At 44.0% G+C, this 21557-nt stretch overlaps 1 protein-coding gene across 1 annotated transcript in view; it reads left to right on the plus strand.

Moving 5' to 3' along the window:
* sec23a (Sec23 homolog A, coat complex II component) overlaps window positions 1–21557 on the plus strand; it is a 163125-nt gene that overhangs the window by 37607 nt on the left and 103961 nt on the right. Inside the window, exons 2-4 of the mRNA XM_072488707.1 lie at window positions 12536–12777; window positions 15285–15342; window positions 18305–18391. Of these exons, the coding sequence (XP_072344808.1) occupies window positions 12557–12777; window positions 15285–15342; window positions 18305–18391 (366 nt within the window). The 5' untranslated portion in view covers window positions 12536–12556. The remainder of the gene's footprint in view (window positions 1–12535; window positions 12778–15284; window positions 15343–18304; window positions 18392–21557) is intronic.

The following is a 21557-nucleotide window of genomic DNA, read 5'->3' on the forward strand; positions in this document are numbered from 1 at the left end:
ACTTGGATCAGAAGATGTACAATCCCACGTGTGGAGATGAGAAATAACAAGGGGAAGAAGACACTGGGGGAGTGAACTATAGGTCCCCTAACAGTAGCTATATTGTAGGACAGAGAATAAATCCGGATAATGAGGGCAGTAAAAAAGGCAGTGCATTAATCATGAGCGTATTTAATCTTCATGTGGATTGGGAAAATCAAATTGGCAGAGGGTTGCCATGAGGATAAATTCAGTGTATTTGGGACGGTTTCTTAGAACAAAATGTTGTGGATCCAACCAGGGATCAGGCTATTTTGGATCTGCTGATGTGTGATGAGGCAGGTTTAATAAACAAGCTGAGTAATAGGTCCCCTCAGAAACAGCGACTATAACATGGTCAAATTTAGCATTCAGTTTGAGTGTGCGAAACTTGGGTCAGAAACAACAGTGCTGAACTTAAGTAGGGTAATTACAAAAGAATGAAGATAGAGTTGGCTGGAATGGACTGCGAAAAGTGTTTAGGAGAAAAACAGTTGATCAGCAATGGCAGACATTTCTGTCAATAGTTCTTGATCACAATAAAGATATATCCCAGTGAGGAAGAAGGATTCTCGGAAGGGGATAAATCAATCATAGTTCACCAAGGAAATGAAGGATAGTATTAAACTGAATGAAAAAACATAATGTGGCAAAGATTACTGGTAAACTGGAGGAATTGGGAAAGTTTTAAAAACCAACAAAAGACGACCAAAAATCATAAAGAGGAAGAAGATAAGCTATGCGGGTAAACTAGCAAGTAATATGAAAAAACAGACAGTAAGAGCTTCTTTAAATGTATAAAAAGGAAGAGCGAGACCAAAGTGAACATAGCCTCTTAGACCACAGAACATTACAGCGCAGTACAGGCCCTTCGGCCCTCGATGTTGCACCGACCTGTGAAACCACTCTAAAGCCCATCTACACTATTTCCTTATTGTCCATATGTCTATCCAATGACTATTTGAATGTCCTTAGTGTTGGCGACTCCACTACTGTTGCAGGCAGGGCATTCCACGCCCTTACTACTCTCTGAGTAAAGAACCTACCTCTGACATCTGTCTTATATCTATCTCCCCTCAATTTAAAGCTATGTTCCCTCGTGCTAGACATCACCATCTTAGGAAAAAGGCTCTCACTGTCCACCCTATCCAATCCTCTGATCATCTTGTATGCCTCAATTAAGTCACCTCTTAACCTTCTTCTCTCTAACGAAAACAGCCTCAAGTCCCTCAGCCTTTCCTCATAAGATCTTCCCTCCATACCAGGCAACATTCTGGTAAATCTCCTCTGCACCCTTTCCAATGCTTCCGCATCCTTCCTATAATGCGGCGACCAGAATTGCACGCCATACTTCAAATGCGGCCGTACCAGAGTGTTGTATACCTGCAACATGACCTCATGGCTCCTAAACTCAATCCCTCTACCAATAAAAGCTAACACACCGTACGCTTTCTTAACAACCCTCTCAACCTGGGTGGCAACTTTCAGGGATCTATGTACATGGACACCGAGATCTCTCTGCTCATCCACACTGCCAAGAATTTTACCATTAGCCCAGTACTCAGTCTTCCTGTTATTCCTTCCAAAATGAATCACCTCACATTTTTCTGCATTAAACTCCATTTGCCACCTCTCAGCCCAGCGCTGCAGCTTATCTATGTCCCTCTGTAACTTGTAACATCCTTCCGCACTGTCCACAACTCCACCGACTTTAGTGTCATCTGCCAATTTACTCACCCATCCTTCTACGCCCTCCTCCAAGTCATTTATAAAAACGACAAACAGAAGTGGCCCCAAAACAGATCCTTGTGGTACACCACTGGTAACTGGACTCCAGTCTGAACATTCCCCAACAACCACCACTCTTTGTCTTCTTCCAGCTAGCCAATTTCTGATCCAAACTGCTAAATCACCCTGAATCCAATGCCTCCGTATTTTCTGCAGTAGCCTACCATGGGGAACCTTATCAAACGCTTTACTGAAATCCATATACACCACATCAACTGCTTTACCCTCATCCACTGTTTGGTCACCTTCTCAAAGAACTCTAAGGTTTGTGAGGCACGACCTACCCTTCACAAAACCGTGTTGACTATCTCTAATCAAATTATTCCTTTCCAGATGATTATACATCCTATCTCTTATAAACCTTTCCAAGATTTTTCCCACAACAGAAGTAAGGCTCACTGATCTATAGTTACCGGGGTTATCTCTACTCCCCTTCTTAAACAAGGGAACAACATTTGCTATCCTTCAGTCTTCTGGCACTATTCCTGTAGACAAAGATGACTTAAAGATCAAGGCCAAAGGCTCAGCAATCTCCTCCCTAGCTTCCCAGAGAATCCTAGGATAAATCCCATCCGGCCCAGGTGACTTATCTATTTTCACACTTTCCAGAATTGCTAACATCTCCTCCTTATGAACCTCAAGCCCTTCTAGTCTAGTAGCCTGAATCTCAGTATTCTCCTCGTCAACATTGTCTTTTTCCTGTGTGAATACTGACGAAAAATATTCATTTAGCACCTCTCCTATCTCCTCGGACTCCAAGCACAACTTGCCACTACTATCCGTGACTGGCCCTACTCTTACCCTAGTCGTTCTTTTATTCCTGACATATCTATAGAAAGCTTTCGGGTTATCCTTGATCCTACCTGCCAAAGACTTCTCATGTCCCCTCCTGGCTCTTCTTAGCTCTCTCTTTAGGTCCTTCCTAGCTAACTTGTAACTCTCGAGCACCCTAACTGAACCTTCATGTCTCATCCTTCCATAAGTCTCCTTCTTCCTCTTGACCAGTGTTTCGACTGCTTTAGTAAACCACGGTTCCCTCACTCGACCGCTTCCTCCCTGCCTGACAGGTACATACTTATCAAGGACACGGAGTAGCTGTTCCTTGAACAAGCTCCACATTTCCATTGTGCCCATCCCCTGCAGTTTTCCTCTCCATCCGATGTATCCGAAGTCTTGCCTCATCGCATCATAATTGCCTTTCCCCCAGATATAACTCTTTCCCTGCGGTATATACCTATCCCTTTCCATCACTAAAGTAAACGTAATCGAATTGTGGTCACTATCGCCAAAGTGCTCACCTACCTCCAAATCTAACACCTGTCCTGGTTCATTACCCAGTACCAAATCCAATATGGCCTCGCCTCTCGTTGGCCTATCTACATACTGTCAGGAAATCCTCCTGCACACATTGGACAAAAACAAACCCATATAATGTACTCGAACTATAGCGTTTCCAGTCAATATTTGGAAAGTTAAAGTCCCCCACAACAACTACTCTGTTGCTTTCGCTCCTATCCAGAATCAACTTTGCAATCCTCTCCTCTACATCTTTGGAACTTTTCGGAGGCCTATAGAAAACCCCTAACAGGGTGACCTCTCCTTTCCTGTTTCTAACCTCAGCCCATACTACCTCAGTAGACGAGTCCTCATCAAACGTCCTTTCTGCCACCGTAATACTGTACTTGACTAACAATGGCACCCCTCCCCCTCTTTTACCACCTTCTCTGAGCTTACTGAAATATCTAAATTCCGGCACCTGCAACAACCATTCCTGTCCCTGCTCTATCCATGTCTCCGAAATGGCCACAACATCGAAGTCCCAGGTACCAACCCATGCCGCAAGTTCACCCACCTTATTCCGGATGCTCCTGGCATTGAAGAAGACACACTTTAAACCACCTTCCTGCCTGCCGGTACACTCCTGCAACTTAGAAACCTTACTCATGACCTCACTACTCTCAACCTCCTGTATACTGGAGCTACAATTCGGGTTGCCAAACCCCTGCTGAACTAGTTTAAACCCTCCCGAAGAGCATTAGCAAATTCCCCCCCCCAGAATATTGGTACCCCTCTGGTCCAGGTGCAGACCATCCCGTTTGTAGAGGCCCCACCGACCCCAGAATGAGCCCCAATTATCCAGAAATCTGAAACCCTCCCACCTGCACCATCCCTGTAGCCACGTGTTCAACTCCTCTCTCTCCCTATTCCTCGTCTCGCTATCACGTGGCACGGGTAACAACCCAGAGATAATAACTCTGTTTGTCCTAGATCTAAGTTTCCACCCTAGCTCCCTGAATTCCTGCCTTACATCCCCATCCCTTTTCCTACCTGTGTCGTTGGTACCTATGTGGGCCACGACTTGGGGCTGCTCCCCCCTCCCCCTTAAGGATCCCGAAAACACGATCCGAGACATCACGCACCCTGGCACCTGGGAGGCAACACACCAACCGTGAGTCTCTCTCGTTCCCACAGAATCTCCTATCTATCCCCCGAACTATGGAGTCTCCAATGACTCATGCTCTACTCCTCTCCCCCTTTCCCTTCTGAGCAACAGAGACAGACTCTGTGCCAGAGACCTGTACCCCATGGCTTAACCCTGGTAAGTCTCCCCCCCCCCACCCCCCAACAGTATCCAAAGCGGTATACTTGTTACTAAGGGGAATGGCCACAGGGGATCCCTGTACTGACTGCTTCCTCCCAGCCCCTCTCACCGTCACCCATCTATCTTTATTCTTCGGAGTAACTACATCCCTGATGCTTCTATCTATGACCACCTCTCCCTCCCGAATGATCCGAAGTTCATCCAACTCCAGCTCCAGTTCCCTAACGCGGTTTCTGAGGAGCTGGAGATGGGTGCACTTCCCACAGATGAAATCAGCAGGGATACTGACGGTGTCCCTCACCTCAAACATTCTGCAGGAGGAACATTGCACTACCTTCCCTGTCATCCCCTCTAGATAAAAAAAAAGAACGAGCTTACCTGTTATTCACTCCCCTTCTCAGCAAGCACTCACTCCGCAACCTCTGCGCGCCGCATGATAACACCTGAGGGAAAATAAATAAAAACTACTTACCAGTCACCAGCCAATCCCTTACCTGCAGGCTGTGACTTCACGGTTCAACTTTCCACTTCTACCTGCCCTCGAGCCTTCCTCTTGATCCTTACAGCGGTTGTTTTTTTTTGGTTAGAGGAGGGGGTAGGGAGGGAAACACTGAAGAAGTGTTTCGGGTTTAAGTGTCACTTGACAAGAGCTCCTCCACAAACCGCCTCCAAGTTAGGGTGAGCACATGGACGTATGCAAATTTCCCCTGCAACGGCCAATCAGCAGCTCCGCTCTACTGCCCTCTGCTGGATGCTTGCCTTCACTTGAACAGCTAGGGTCTCTTGTTCAGGTACGCCTCCAAGTTATGGTGAGCACACGGACGTATGCAAATTTCCCCTGCAACGGCCAATCAGCAGCTCCGCTCTACTGCCCTCTGCTGGATCATTAGAGAATGGCTGGGGAAATAATGGGGAACCAGAAAATGGCAGAGGAGATGAATAAATGCTTTGCGTCTTCATAGTGGAAGACACCAATAACATTCCAAAAATACCAAATAATTAAGGGGGGCGGGGAAGCAGAAGAATAAGTGCAATAATTATCACGAGAGAAAGGTACTAGAGAAACTAATGGTAGCTACACTAAAAGTGAATGCACTGGAAATAGCTACATAGATAATGGATGCACTGGTAATATTTTTCCAACAAACCTTAAATTCTGGAAAAGTCCCAATGGTAAACTGCCAATGTTACACCCTTCAAAAAGGGAGGGAGCCAAAAACCGATATTTATAGGCCAGTTAGCTTAACATCTGTTCTTGGGAAAATGTGGGAGCCCATTATGGAGGATGTCATAGCAGCACATTTAGAAATACATAAAATAATCAAGTAGAGTCAGCATGGCTTCATGAAGGGGAATCAGGCCTGACAAATTTTGGAATTCTTTGAGGTGGTAACGAGCAGAATAGATGAAGGGGAACCAGTAGATGTAATATACTTGGATTTCCAAAAGCGTTCAATAAGGTACAACACAAAATGCTACCTAATAACATAAGATGGAGTTGGGGTAGTATATTAGCATGGAGAGAGGATTAGCTAACTAGTAGAAGATGGAGAGTTGGGATAAGAGGGGCATTTCCAGAATGGCAACTTGAGGAGTGGAGTGCCACAGGGATCAGTGCTGTGGCCATAATTATTCACAAAATATACTAATGACTTGGACAACGGAAGTGAATATACTATTGCCAAGTTTGCGGATAAGACAAAAATTGGTGGGAAGGCAAATGGTGAGGATAACAAAAAGAATCTGCAGAGCGATACAGGCAGGTTAAGTGAGTGGGCAGAAACTTGGCAGGTGGAATATAATGTAGGAAAATGTGAAATTATGCAATTTGGTAGGAAGAATAAAGGAATTGAATATTATTTAAATGGAGAAAGACTGCAGAAAAATGCAACACAGGGATTTGGGGGTCCTCCTGCATAAATCACAAAAAGCTAGCATGCAGCTTCAGTTAATAGGAAAGACAAATGGAATGTATGCCTTTATTTCAAAGGGAATGGAGTATAAAAAGAGGGAAGTCTTGCTGAAACTATACAAGGCATTAGTTAGACCATACATGGAATAATGTGAACAGTTTTGGTCCCCTTATCCAAAGAAAGATATACTGGCATTGGAGGCAGTCCAGAGAAGGTTTATTAGGTTGATCCCAGGAGAGATTTTCACATGAGGAGAGGTTGAATAGGTTGGGCCTGAGCTCATTGAAGTTTAAAAGAATGAGCGGTGACCTTATTGAGACATATAGGATTCTCAAGGGACTTGAAAGGGTAGATGCGGAGAGGTTGTTTCCCCCTGTGGGAGAGTCTAGTTCCAGAGGGTATAATCTCTGAGTAAGGGGATTGCCCATTTAAGACCGGGGAGATGAGGGGAATTTCTTCTCAGAGGTTAGAAATTGTGTGGAATTCTTTATCGCAGAATGATGTAGACGGTGGGTCATTAAGTATGTTCAAAGCTGAGATGGAAGATTTTTAATCAATCAGGGAATCTAGGGTTATGGAGGCGAGGCCGCAAAGTGGAGTTAAGGATTATATCAGATGAGTCATGATCTCATTGAATGGTGGTACAGACTCTATGGGTCGAATGGCCTACTTTTGCTCCTATTTATATGGTTTTATGATTGTATGATAATGTTCTTTCATTATATAAGTATGATTGATGTATTTATCGTGGTGATAGTCACACCAGACTCTGGAATAAAGGCAAAGCACATGGTTAAACTGGGAAACACCTTTTAGAATGCACTCAAGACTCCTTCCTCGATCTATATGTTTCTCAGCCACTGTGGGCAGTTTCCACCTGTCTGTTCTACAGTGTAGTGTCAAGAATTGTTTTCTCTCATTTCATCCGTTGCATCCTTTCCCTCGACCACCACAATGAGACAGATCAATTGATGTTTGCATTTTGATTTTGTGACTATGGTGTGCTCTGGGATGTCAGTTTAGTGTTGTTCAAAGTGTCGTAGATATTTTGTTTGACAGAGTAAATAGTTGAATGTCAGCAAGATTGTTCATGTCAGTAGACATGAGTGCTGCCGAGATCCATAGTTTTGATTGGTCTCTTTGGAGTGCATTGATTGCTAATTTTATGTAGTCTGAGGAGAGTCCAACAGCAATCTGTCACTATCTAATTGTCTCATTCACCCCATGAACAAAGCTCAAGGAACTTATCTGATGTCTTTTAATACTTGTGATCTGTAAGGTCAAAGTCTGAATTCATGTACACTCAGCTCAACGTAACACTTTATATGATAGTAGATTGTCATGCAGTCCTGTTAATGTACAAGTGTCAATAGAAAGAACGTGTTACCCAAAATAGTAAAATAAAAATTCACCATTTTGTTTTATTTTAAATTGTTTGTGGGTACTTTCAGGATCTGATCTTTTGCACATTTGTAAGTGAGATAGTTCTGAATATTTAATGCTTGGTATGTTTTCCTAAAATTCTATGTCATTTAGACTAGTTTTCTTGGAGAAAACCCAATATCAAATCTTGACTAGGGATAGACCACAAACCTCAGGTATTTGCTTATGATGACCTTGTGTGATGTACAAGTGGATCCCGGACTGATAGGTCGAATGTTCAATGACTACTTTCCTCTCACCCCTTCACTGTTTGCATTGTTGTTTGAAGAGTTCAGTATCGAACCATAGAAAGGTTACGGCATAGAAAGAGGCCATTCAGCCCATTGTGTCTATGTTGGCCAAATAACAGAGAAAACAATCCCACTTTCCAGCACCTGGTTCGCAGCCTTGCAAGTTACAGAACCTCAACAGATCCATACCTTTAAATGAGTTGAGCATTTCAGCCTCAACCACCAATGCGGACAGTGATCTCAAGATGCCCACCACCCTCTAGAGAAAACATTATTCCTCATGCCCTCTCTAATCCTTCTACCAATAGCCTTAAATCTATGTCCCCTGGTAATTAATCCCTCTGCTAGGAAATGGGTCTTTCCTCTCTACCCTATCTAGGCTCCTCATAATTTTGTACACCTCAATGAGATCACTCCTTAGCCTCCTCAGTTCGAAGGAGAATAACCCTAGCCTATCCAATGTTTCTTCATTGCTGCAATTTTCAAGCTCCGGCAACATTCTTGTAAATCTTCTCTGCATTCTCTCCAGAGCAATTATGTTCTTCCTGTAAAGTGGTGACCAGACTCTACACAAATTTCCAGCTGTGGTCTAGCTTTTTATAAGTTCCAGCATTACATCCATGCTTTTGTATTCAGTACCTCATCCAATAAAGAAAAACATTCCTTATGATTTCTTTACCAGCTTATCCACTTCTCCTGCTACCTTCAGGGATCTGTGGACATGCAGTTCCAGATCATTCACTTCCTTTAGCTCGCTCACTATCTTCCCGCTTACTGAGTATTCCCTAGCTTTGTTTGCCCCCCCCCAAAAGGCATTACTTCGTACTTCTCCAGATTGAATTCCATTTGCCAAATTTCCACGCACTCAACCAAACCATTAGTTGCATACTGGAGACAACAGCTATCCTCTTCACTGTCAACTAGACAACAAATTTTTGTGTCATCTGCAAATTTCTCAATCGTGCCTCCCATATTTAAGTCCAAATCATCAACAACAAGTAGCAAGGGCCCCGACACTTGAGCCCTGTGGAACACAGCTGGAAACCGTTTTCCATTCACAAAAACATCCATCGACCATTATCCTTTGTTTCCTGTCACTGAGCCAATTTTGGATGCAACTCCGCCTCTTTTTATCGCGTAAGATTTCACTTTTCTGACACGTCTGCCATATGGAACCTTGCCAAATGCCTTGATGAAATCCATGTGGACAACATCCACTGCATTGCCCTCATCATTCCTCTGTGTCTTACTAACTTCATCAAATATTTTGAGGAAGTAGCAAGATATTTGTTCTAACAAATCATGCTGCCTATCCCTGATCAATAAGTGCCTTTCTAAGTGGCAGTTTATCCTGTCTCAAAATTGATAATTTGCCCACCACCAAAGTCAGATTGACTGGACTATATTTTTCTGGCTTATTGCTCGTACCCTTTTGAAATAATAGTACAACATTTGTCAACTTCCAATTCTCTTTATCTAGTGAGGATTGGAAACTGATCCTCAGAGCATCCACTATTTACTCCCCGGCTTCCTTTCACAGCCAGGGATGCAATCTATTTTCCCCAGTGATATATCCACATTCAAGGATGTCCGTCCTTCCAGTACTTCCTCTCTCACTATGCTTGCTGTGTCTAATATTTTGCATTCTTTCTCTTTAACTAGAATGTCTGCATTAATAGAGAGGAAGACAAAGTACTCATTAAGAACCCTGTCCACATAATCTGCATCAATGGATAATTTGCCATGTGCATCTCTAATAGATCCTACCCTTTGTTGCCACTTTTATTATCAGACCACAAGCTGCGAGTATGTTTCTTATATTGACCAAATGACTACACAACCAGTATGTTAGTTCAAAAGACAGTTTATTGTAAAACACAAGACTTATTTCTATGTGCAATGATACACGTGCCTACGTATTAAACTACACCTATCAACTAAGATGACCTTTACTTAAACTTCTGGATGACCGGCTCTGTGCGGGTAGATAAGGCCTTTGTCTGAGTCCCCACGTGTGTCGGCTGGAAATCGTCAGGTTTGTCTCGGCTGCGGCTCGCCTCTCTCAGGTAGTGATCGCGGGTCTTGAACTTGGCTGGTCGTTATGCTGCAGTTGGTGTGGGCACAGGCCGGTCCCAAAAGAGATCGATCCTTAGTGCACAGGGCTGCTTCTCCTCTTTCACGCCCTTTTGGGCAGGGTTAACTGCCGATGGATCGATAGAGCCTTAATCATTCTGATCGATACCGGCCAATTGGGGGTGGGTACCTTGATGGCTGGGCGGGTCCTAGTCATTATTGTTCAAAGTGTGTATGCCTTTCCAAATAAGGGGGAGCGGCGCCGGGGTGTCTGCTACTGTTGCTGTTCCTTGATTTGAGTATTGTCCTGGGGAAATCCGTATTGACCTTTAACAGGTGCAGGTTTCAGTTCAGTCTGGTTTTTCCTTTGCACAATACACAGGGGCTGTGCTCTTGTCTGTGCCCCAGTTTGACCACAATTCCCATTACCCTTTGCAGGTGGCCATTTTCGATGGCCACACCTTTACTTAGTCATTCTCTTGCTCTTCGTGTACTGGCAAAATATCTTTGGGTTTGCTTTGATTTTACCTGTCAGTTTTTATGTATGCTCTCTCTGACTTTTCGAATTCCCATTTTTACTTCACCCCTGGACTTTCTATACTCCTAGGGTTTCTACAGTATTAAGTTTTTTGTTACTGTCATAAGCTTTTTCTTACCCTGTATGTTTGTGGCTAATCTAGGGAGCTCGGGGTTTAGAAGAACCTCCTTTTTTCTTTGTTGGGGTAATGTCTACACTGTTCCCTTAGAATCTCGCTCTGGAATGCCTCCCACTGACATTTTTCTGTTCTCGTAGCTGTACTCAGTCAACTTTTGCAAGTTCAGGTGGCACGTGATGCAGTGGTTAGCACTGGGATACGGCGCTGAGGACCTGGGTTCGAATCCTGGCCCTGGGTCACTGTTCGTGTGGAGTTTGTACATTCTTCCCGTGTCTGCGTGGGTTTCCCCCCCACAACCCAAAGATGTGCTGTTTAGGTGGATTGGCCACGCTATATTGCCCCTGAATAGAATAATAGAATTTACAGTGCAGAAGGAGGCCATTCGGCCCAACCCTTGGAAAGAGCACCCTACCCAAGCCCACACCTCCGCCCTATCCCCTTAATCCAGTAACCCCACCCACTGTTTTTGGACACTAGGGCAATTTCCCTCCTCACAACTGTAATTGATTATTTAACCAATAATGCTACACCACCACCACCACCCCCCCATCCTGCCTGAAAACTCTTCATCCAGGAATGTTGAGCTGCCATTTTCACCCCTCTTTAATCCACATTTCCTTTATTGTGATGATATCATGCTACCATGTTTCTATCCATGCTTTCAGTTCATTTACTTTATTTGCTATAATCCTTGCATTTATGTACATCTACCTTTTCACACTGCCAAATTCCTGTGCTGTACACTTTTTAACATGTCCTCCTTCTGTTTTTGAGCCACTCATTTTCTATCTCCCATTCCCGGCTCTGCATTTGCCCTCAGGTTTCCATTCCTGAGCCAACCAGTTTAAAACCTGTTATGTAAATATTGGTGGAGCAAACTGTTGCAAGCTGTAAAATTGAAGTGTTAGTCAAGCCATGCAGATTTATTGGAGCAGATTTGCTCTGTTAGTATTATCTCCCTATGGGCGCGATTCTCTGGCCTTGTCGTGCTTTCGCTCGAGCGAAACAAGGCCAGTGATAAGCGGGAGAGGCAGAAAATGAGAACCTGCCAGAAGTCAAATAGTTTGCGATGCAACGATGTAGACGAGATTTAGAGTACCCAATAATTTTTTTCCAACTAAAAAACAATTTAGGGTGGCCAGTTCACCTACTCTGCACCTCTTTGGGCCCTGGGGGCTAGATCCACGAAGACATGGGGAGAATGTGCAAACTCGACACGGACAGCGACCTGGGGCCAGGATCGAACCCGGGTCCTTGGCGCCGTGAGGCATCAGCAGCAACCACTGCGCCATCGTGGTGCCAGTTAATTTCCAATTAAATGTAAATGTTCTGTTCCTGAATACACCAGAGGATCCATAGCCATCCGCATGTCACATTTCACTTTTGTCATCAAGGTTCTTGCATCCGCGTGTCAGGTTCAAATGTAAGTGTGAGCCTGAACTCCCACTAGCACCAAACCTTCTCAAGGTTTCAAATAATTTTACTCAGCACAAGTATGTATTTTATGGAAAAGAAAACCTCTTGTCCAACAGCACTTCAAGATTGAACATCCTTCTGGCCAAAATCATTTTCCATTACTTTCTTACAGCTCAAGATTCAGCTCTTGCTACTCAGCTCAAATTTATAACATCTTATATTGCATGAGTTCAAATGCCACAGAAGCAAAAAGCTACCATTAAATGTTGCATTTTGTAATTTGTACCTTCATTAACATTAAAACAGACCAGCATGGAAACGCTGTTTTGGAAGTCAAAATATCTATGCTGGTAACTTCATTTTGAAACATTTTAAAAGTGGATTTTTCTTTTTCAGATTTACGTTTGTGCAGTCGCAATGGCAACGTTTATAGAGTTCATCCAGCAGAATGAAGATCGGGATGGAGTCCGATTAAGCTGGAATGTTTGGCCGTCGAGCCGCTTAGAAGCAACCCGAATGGTTGTTCCCTTGGGTACCTTGTTTACACCTTTAAAAGAGAGACCTGACTTGCCTCCAATTCAATATGAACCTGTGCTTTGCAGTCGAGCAACCTGCCGCGCAGTTTTGAATCCATTATGGTAAGCCAGGAATACAGAGCAGAAGAATTGACCAAAGTATTTGTTATAAACTGTCAATAAAGACTTCACAAATTTTGTTTTGGTACAAAGGATTGAAATTAATTTCTTAACATTTCTTTCAAGATCCTTGCAATTTGTGTAAGTAAAGCTGAATAGGGAGAAATTGCAAATTCTGGAAATGCTGCCTTTTGGTCTTGAAACCATATTGCTGTCCTTTGTCGCTGGATCCAAATCCTGGAGCTTCCTTCCTAACAGCACCATGTTCCCACAACAAAAGGACTGTAGTGGTTCCAGAAGGCAGCTCATCGCCAACTTCTCAAGGACAATTCTCAAAGTCCCCGGGGCCTGATGGGATTTATCCTAGGATTCTCTGGGAAGCCAGGGAAGAGATTGCTGGGCCTTTGGCTTTGATTTTTATGTCATCATTGGCTACAGGAATAGTGCCAGAGGACTGGAGGATAGCAAATGTGGTCCCTTTGTTCAAGAAGGGGAGTAGAGACAACCCCGGCAACTATAGACCGGTGAGCCTCACGTCTGTTGTGGGTAAAGTCTTGGAGGGGATTATAAGAGACAAGATTTATAATCATCTAGATAGGAATAATATGATTAGGGATAGTCAGCATGGCTTTGTGAAGGGTAGGTCATGCCTCAAACCTTATCGAGTTCTTTGAGAAGGTGACTGAACAGGTAGACGAGGGTAGAGCAGTTGATGTGGTGTATATGGATTTCAGTAAAGCGTTTGATAAGATTCCCCACGGTAGGCTATTGCAGAAAATACGGAGGCTGGGGATTGAGGGTGGATCAGAAATTGGCTAGCTGAAAGAAGACAGAGGGTGGCGGTTGATGGGAAATGTTCAGAATGGAGTTCAGTTACAAGTGGTGTACCACAAGGATCTGTTCTGGGGCCGTTGCTATTTGTCATTTTTATCAATGACCTAGAGGAGGGCGCAGAGGGTGGGTGAGTAAATTTGCAGACGACATTAAAGTCGGTGGTGTTGTCGACAGTGCGGAAGGATGTAGCAGGTTACAGAGGGACATAGATAAGCTGCAGAGCTGGGCTGAGAGGTGGCAAATGGAGTTTAATGTAGAGAAGTGTGAGGTGATTCACTTTGGAAGGAATAACAGGAATGCGGAATATTTGGCTAATGGTAAAGTTCTTGGAAGTGTGGATGAGCAGAGGGATCTAGGTGTCCATGTACATAGATCCCTGAAAGTTGCCACCCAGGTTGATAGGGTTGTGAAGAAGGCCTATGGAGTGTTGGCCTTTATTGGTAGAGGAATTGAGTTCCGGAGTCATGAGGTCATGTTGCAGCTGTACAAAACTCTGGTACGGCCGCATTTGGAGTATTGCGTACAGTTCTGGTCACCGCATTATAGGAAGGACGTGGAAGCTTTGGAGCGGGTGCAGAGGAGATTTACCAGGATGTTGCCTGGTATGGAGGGAAAATCTTATGAGGAAAGGCTGATGGACTTGAGGTTGTTTTCTTTAGAGAGAAGAAGGTTAAGAGGAGACTTAATAGAGGCATACAAAATGATCAGGGGGTTAGATAGGATGGACAGTGAGAGCCTTCTCCCGCGGATGGAAATGGCTAGCATGAGGGGACATAGCCTTAAACTGAGGGGTACTAGATATAGGACAGAGGTTAGAGGTAGGTTCTTTACGCAAAGAGTGGTGAGGCCGTGGAATGCCCTACCTGCAACAGTAGTGAACTCGCCAACATTGAGGGCATTTAAAAGTTTATTGGATAAGCATATGGATGATAATTGCATAGTGTAGGTTAGATGGCTTTTGTTTTTTGACTTCCCATGTCGGTGCAACATCGTGGACCGAAGGGCCTGTACTGCGCTGTATCGTTCTATGTTCTATGTAATTAGGGATGGGCAATAAACGCAGGCATAGCCAGCGACCCCCACATCCCCTCAATGAATAGAAATGAAAAAAAAAGACAAGTTAACATTTTGAGCATGTACCTTCCAAGCACAATGTTTTAATAAATTCATATACTTAAGTTTATAACCCAGTAATTCAGGCTTACTTTAATACAACTCGGCACCTCAACAATGGCTGTTAGGTTGAACTGATGATGACTTGTTGAATAAATGGTGGCACTGAGCCGTGCACAACCAGAAAGGTCCTATATTTGACCCCTAATCTTAGCTAATGTTCTCCTAGGGAGGTGGGAAAGTGGAAAGTGTTCCCACTTCGCACACAAGGTGGAAATTTGCACCTGTGGACTTTGCATGATGACCTTGATGGTAATTTGGTTTTCTGACATCCTGTGTTAGCTCACACCAGCAGAATTGGCATTTGGGTCAAATTATGGTGTGATCCTATTAGAGCTATACCCTGTATGAGTCATTGCTTTAAGGAGAGAAAATTAGAGATGGCTACTGATGTGTGAAAAAATATTTAGATTAAATTGACTCCATTTATAAATTGAGTAAGGCTATGGTAGAATAAGCTTTACTGATTTTTTTTTTCCTAACTGATTTGTGTTTGCTTTCAGCCAAGTAGATTACAAAGCAAAACTGTGGGCTTGTAATTTCTGCTATCAGAGAAATCAGGTAAGATGTGCTTTGATTGTTAGTATGATAGTTTGCTACACTGTTTAAAAATAAATAAATAAATAAATAATAATAACATGAGTATATCATAGAACATACAGTGCAGAAGGAGGCCATTTGGCCCATCGAGTCTGCACCGACCCACTTAAGCCCTCACTTCCACCCTATCCCCGTAACCCAATAACCCCTCCTAACCTGTTTGGGTCACTAAGGGCAATTTATCATCGCCAATCCACCTAACCTGCACGTCTTTGGACTGTGGGAGGAAACCGGAGCACCCGGAGGAAACCCACACAGACACAGGGAGAACGTGCAGACTCCGCACAGACAGTGACCCAGCAGGGAATAGAACCTGGGACCCTGGCGCTGTGAAGCCACAGTGCTATCACTTGTGCTACCGTGCTGCCCTAAATATCATATGGGAAATGTTAATGATATGAATCTAACCCATGATAATGTCCTAATTACTGGAAAAATATGATTTTAGATCCATGTGTTGCTCAACCATTGTATTGGAGAGTAGGAACATAAGAACAGGAGTTTGGCCCCTTGAATTAGTTCTATTGCTATTCAATCAGCTCATAACTGATCTGGAACCAAACCCCATATTCCTTAGATTTTGGTTAATCAAAGATATCATTCAGGTCAAATTTAAGCATAACAATTGATTTAGCATCGCTTCTACCCCCCTTTGTGTGTAAGAGTGTTTCCTAATTTCACTCCTGAAAGATCTGGCTCTGATTTTCTTTTTGTGTCCCATTTATTCTTTGACTTTCAAATCAGTGGCAATAGTTTCCCTCTATCAGTTCCCCATAATATCTTGAAAACTTTGATCAAATTACCCCTCAACCGTTTAAATTCCAGGGGATGCAGCCCTAGTTTGTGTCATCTCTCTTCTTAATTTGGGAGTCCAGGTATGATTTTGGTATATAGACACTGCACTCCCTCCAAGACCAACATATCCGTCCTAAGGTATGGCACTGAGAACTGATGGTCGCAGTAGCCCAGATGTGATCTAACCACTGCTTTGTACAGCCGGAATTAGACATTTATGTCATTTTTCATTTAAAAATTACTTTCTTCTATCTTTTTTGGTTCAAAATGGATGACCTCACATTTTCCTACATTTAAGTTTAAAGTGAATAACCTCACATTTTTCTACATTTAAATCTATTTGTCACAGTTTTGTCCATTTGTTTTGATATCTATTGATATCTTTATTATTTTCCACTTACAATGCAATGTATCTTGTGTCATTAGCAAATGTGGACAGTTCACTTTCTATCCTATCATTATTGACTGCTGTCTGTAGCTGAGGTCCCAACACTGATCCCTCTGGCACCAGTCACCTCCAGTCACATCTTGCCAATTAGAGTGGCTGCCCATTATCCCTATTGTTTGTTTCCTGCTGCTCAGCCACTTGCTTTAGCAGATTAATCATTTGTCTTTGGTTCCATGAGATTCAGCTTCAGCTAACAGTATCCTCTGCTTCTCATGTTTTCTGCCCAAAGGCAGGTCCAACCCACAGCACAAGATCTCCATGGGCAGGACAGGAATGCAGATCCCGAATCCACTCCAACCAGAATGGTGATTGAGCCCGTACTGTTGGCACCAATCTGATTCACACCTGCCATCCAGCCAGCTGAGTAAACCGGTCCCCCAAGGAGACCCGAGTTGCTGTGCCAAAGTACAATTGTACATGCAGGTTGTAGCCTGGGGATATGGATAGCGATGATAAAGGCACCAATTTCTTCCATCACATGGCTGACCAGGAATATCTCCCTCCCTTACTGCCTGCCACTGGCATATGTTGGAAGGAATTACAAGTTGATACTGAACTGGTTTGGCTGCATTATGAACCGTGGCCATCAAGTCCTTGAACCTGGAGCTTCTGGCTCAGAGGCAGGGATGCCACTCACTTGCCACAACACCATCTGGTCTTCTCTTCTAAGGGACCAGTGCCTTCTGGAAGTCCATTTAATGATATCCATCCGCATTCCCTATCTAACATTTTTATAAAATTCAATCCAGTTCATCAGGGATGACACAAATAGCATTTATAAATCCATGTTGGCTATTTTCTGTTCAGCTGAAAATTTTCAAGGTTTTCAGTGATCCAAACCTTGACTCCAGTAATTTAACAACAACAGATGTTCGGCTAACCTTAAATTCCCTGGTTTCCCACTCCCACCTTTCTAAAGTAAAAGTGTGACGTGAGAGCAGTTTCCAACCTAAAGAAACAGTCCTGGAATCAAGAGAACATTGGAAGGTTGTATGTCGGGCATAAACCATGTTCTACAATTCATTCAAATTGTATTTTGTACTCTGTTCACCTGTAGAAACACCATGCACCCTAACCTGTCCGCTAATGTTTCACATACATGGTTTAAATTTTTCTTTCCTGGTTTAAATGGGCTGGTTTAGCTCACTGGACTAGACAGATGGTTTGTGATGTAGAACAAGGCCAGCAGCACGGGTTAAATTCCCGTACCAGCTTACCCGAACAGGTGCCGGAATGTGGCGACTAGGGGCTTTGCACAGTAACTTCATACCTGTGACAATAAAAGATTATTATTATTATTATTATTATTATTAATTACATTCTTCAGTTTTCTCTTTGCCCTTAGTACCTAAAGCACAGTTTTTAACTGTTACTCTACTCTTTCCCTTTTGTTTGTTTTTGTTTATTATTTATACAGTTTTTTTCCATCACTACCCTCTTGCCAGTTTAAAGTCCTTGCGCCTGCTCTGTTTATTCCTACCTCATATCAGCCCAGTTCAAGTGGAACCAATGCCGAATCCGCTTATCTTTTCTCTAGTTTGCTGTACAGAATATAGTGTATCTTACTGGGTCAAAAACTCACGAAGTGAGTGAAAGAGACGTTTTGCATGGAAGGAGATGGTTTTTATCTGTAGTTTTAAAAATACCTATTTTGATGCAATTTCTTTATTTAAAACACAGTTTCCTCCTTCCTATTCTGGGATATCTGAGATGAACCAACCAGCAGAGCTTTTACCGCAGTTTTCTACAATTGAATATGTAGTCCAGGTAGGACTGTTAAAACAGTTTATACTCGGTGGTACCTTTGGTGATTGTACTGTTTGAAAATTGCTGAATTAAAAATCACTGGAAAGAAAGCGGGGGCGAAATTCTCCCCCAACGGCGCGATGTCCGTCGACTGGCGCCAAAAACGGTGCCAATCAGACGGGCATCGCGCCGGCCCAAAGGTGCGGAATGCTCCGCATCTTTGGGGGCCGAACCCCAACATTGAGGGGCTAGGCCGGTGCCGGAGGGATTTCCGCCCCGCCAGCTGGCGGAAATGGCGTTTGTTGCCCCGCCAGCTGGCGGAAATGGAGTTTGTTGCCCCGCCAGCTGGCGTGGAAATGCGGCGCATGCGCGGGAGCGTCAGCGGCCGCCGACAGTTTCCCGCGCATGCGCAGTGGGGAGAGTCTCTTCCGCCTCCGCCATGGTGGAGGCCGTGGCGGAGGCGGAAGGGAAAGAGTGCCCCCACAGCACAGGCCCGCCCTGGATCGGTGGGCCCCGATCGCGGGCCAGGCCACTCTGGGGGCACCCCCCGGGGTCAGATCGCCCCGCCCCCCCCCCCCCCCCCCCCCGCCCCCAGGACCCCGGAGCCCGCCCACGCCGCCTGGTCCCGCCGGTAAATACCAGCTTTGATTTACGCCGGCGGGACAGGCAATTTCTGGGCGGGACTTCGGCCCATCCGGGCCGGAGAATTGAGCGGGGGGTCCTGCCAACCGGCACGGCCCGATTCCCGCCCCCGCCCAATCTCCGGTACCGGAGACTTCGGCGGGGGTGGGGGCGGGATTCACAGCGGCCAACGGCCATTCTCCGACCCGGCGGGGGGTCGGAGAATGACACCCCTGATGTCTCCAATCCAAAACTGTTAAGTTAACTTGTGGTGCTGTGCCTCAACTTCTTTATTTGATTTGATACATTTAATTACTAGTTTCATTTTTATTTGCCCCACCTTCAGAGATTATGCAATATGTCTGTTATTTTGCAATTGCTTAACTAGAACTATTTAAAATGTCTTATCTCTTTCAATGCAATTAAACTTTACAATGCTAGTAGTAATACTAGTGGTGTGTGTTAACCCTGTTCAGATCAATTTGCTGCATAGCTTTACACCTTGGAGCTATGCGACTTGATTTTGTCTTCTAAACAGCAGTGTTGAATGGCTGGATAGTCCAGGAGCAGTAGCAAACAGTCCCAACCAATTATAATGGCGAAACCTAATTAGCATGAAACGATAACTTCCCGATGAAAAAGGCAGGGGAGGTGCTGATCCGCCATTACAATCCAGTGAATGGCCCTTGGTCCACAGCAACTGATCCCCGGGGGAACCCGGGTCATGGGGAGGTGGTGGGTGTTGGGGCACAGGGAAGAGAAATGGAGTGAGGAATGTCAAGGGTGGGGCAAATTCCTGTTCTGTCTTGACCACAAGGAAACCATTTTTTTAACTTGCTGGGCCTTTCTGACCCTGGCTGCTGTTCCCCGCTTCTTCCCCACCCGGAGATTGGGGAATAGCAACTGCGTGTAAAGAGGATCCCATTGTTTAGGGGTGGGTGTTCTTGACACCTGCAATTTAAAATTTCATATCTTTCGTACATCTCCCCACTTCTGTTTCACTGGACCTCACTCGGTTCCCCCGGCGCAGGCTGTTAGAATTGACCACACAGTGGAATGTGAACGCCGTGGGAGAAACATCACTACCATTAGCAGCTGTTGATAGATGCCAATGTGAAAAGAATCAAGGGAGAGAGGCTGGCAAACATAAGCAAGTAAGAAATAAGAACTTGCAAGATCGAGGAAGAAAAATGTTGTATGGAGATACAGAATGAGGAGCTACCATAAAATACTACAGCAAGGACAAACATCATGTTAAAACCTAAGCTGAGGAAATAAAGACAGAAACACGAACAAAGATTGAAAGAGACTGAGTTTCAGATGCTGGTATCAAATAATGGCCAAAGAAATTACAGAGAAAGTTAAATTGAATTCGTGTAAATATAAGGAGAAAATGTGATGCAGATTCTTTGAGAAAATTCCAGGGTTTTGATAATTGATAGAGTAGAAATTACAAAACCAGTTGCACAATTAATTGCACTGTGAGCTTGGTGTAATTCAAGTCAGGAAGGACATACTGGCACTGGAGCGGGTCCAGCGGAGATTCACACGGATGATCCCAGGAATGGTAGGCCTAACATACGATGAACGTCTGAGGATCCTGGGATTCTATTCATTGGAGTTTAGGAGGTTGAGGGGAGATCTAATAGAAACTTACAAGATAATGAATGGCTTAGATAGGGTGGACGTAGGGAAGTTGTTTCCATTAGCAGGGGAGACTAGGACCCGGGGTCACAGCCTTAGAATAAAAGGGAGTCACTTTAGAACAGAGATGAGGAGAAATTTCTTCAGCCAGAGAGTGGTGGGTCTGTGGAATTCATTGCCACAGAGGGCGGTGGAGGCCGGGACGTTGAGTGTCTTTAAGACAGAAGTTGATAAATTCTTGATTTCTCGAGGAATTAAGGGCTATGGAGAGAGAGCGGGTAAATGGAGTTGAAATCAGCCATGAATGAATGGTGGAGTGGACTCGATGGGCCGAATGGCCTTACTTCCACTCCTATGTCTTATGGTCTAAGTCGGTCAGTCATTTTGAATTTCAAACCTTTGCAAAACTAATTCTTCCCCACACCCCCAAACATTGGGAAGTACCTTTCGGGGCAGTGCTGAAGAAAAAACGATCCTTATTTATTTCATAAACAACTGTGTATAAAATTTATATAAATTGTTTGTCCCCATGTTTGTGATTTCTGATTTTTAAAATAATGTGGACCTGCATTATTTGATAGCTGTGCACTAACATAACTGATAGCATGTCAAATAATGCGAAATAGAAGATCATTTCCATTTCAGTTTAAAGTTGGAACAGAGTTCTTGGAGAGTTGAAGGGTTTGAGGGCACAGATGTAGGTTACAAGGAGTTGCAAGATTGCAATTTTTGAGTTTTAATTATGTCAAATTGGAGACAAAAGTTTGAGCATGCATGAACATCTGTAGAATGTTGAAATTGATTTACTTCCTTAAATTGGGTGTTAATTTTTCAAAACAAAGGAACAGATGGTATAACTTTTATCTTTAATCTTATTGTTGGGTTATATTCCACTTTCTGCTGTGCATTGAGTGCCAAAAGT

This window comes from Scyliorhinus torazame, chromosome 2 (assembly GCF_047496885.1).
Source record: "Scyliorhinus torazame isolate Kashiwa2021f chromosome 2, sScyTor2.1, whole genome shotgun sequence".
Classification (NCBI taxonomy): domain Eukaryota; kingdom Metazoa; phylum Chordata; class Chondrichthyes; order Carcharhiniformes; family Scyliorhinidae; genus Scyliorhinus; species Scyliorhinus torazame.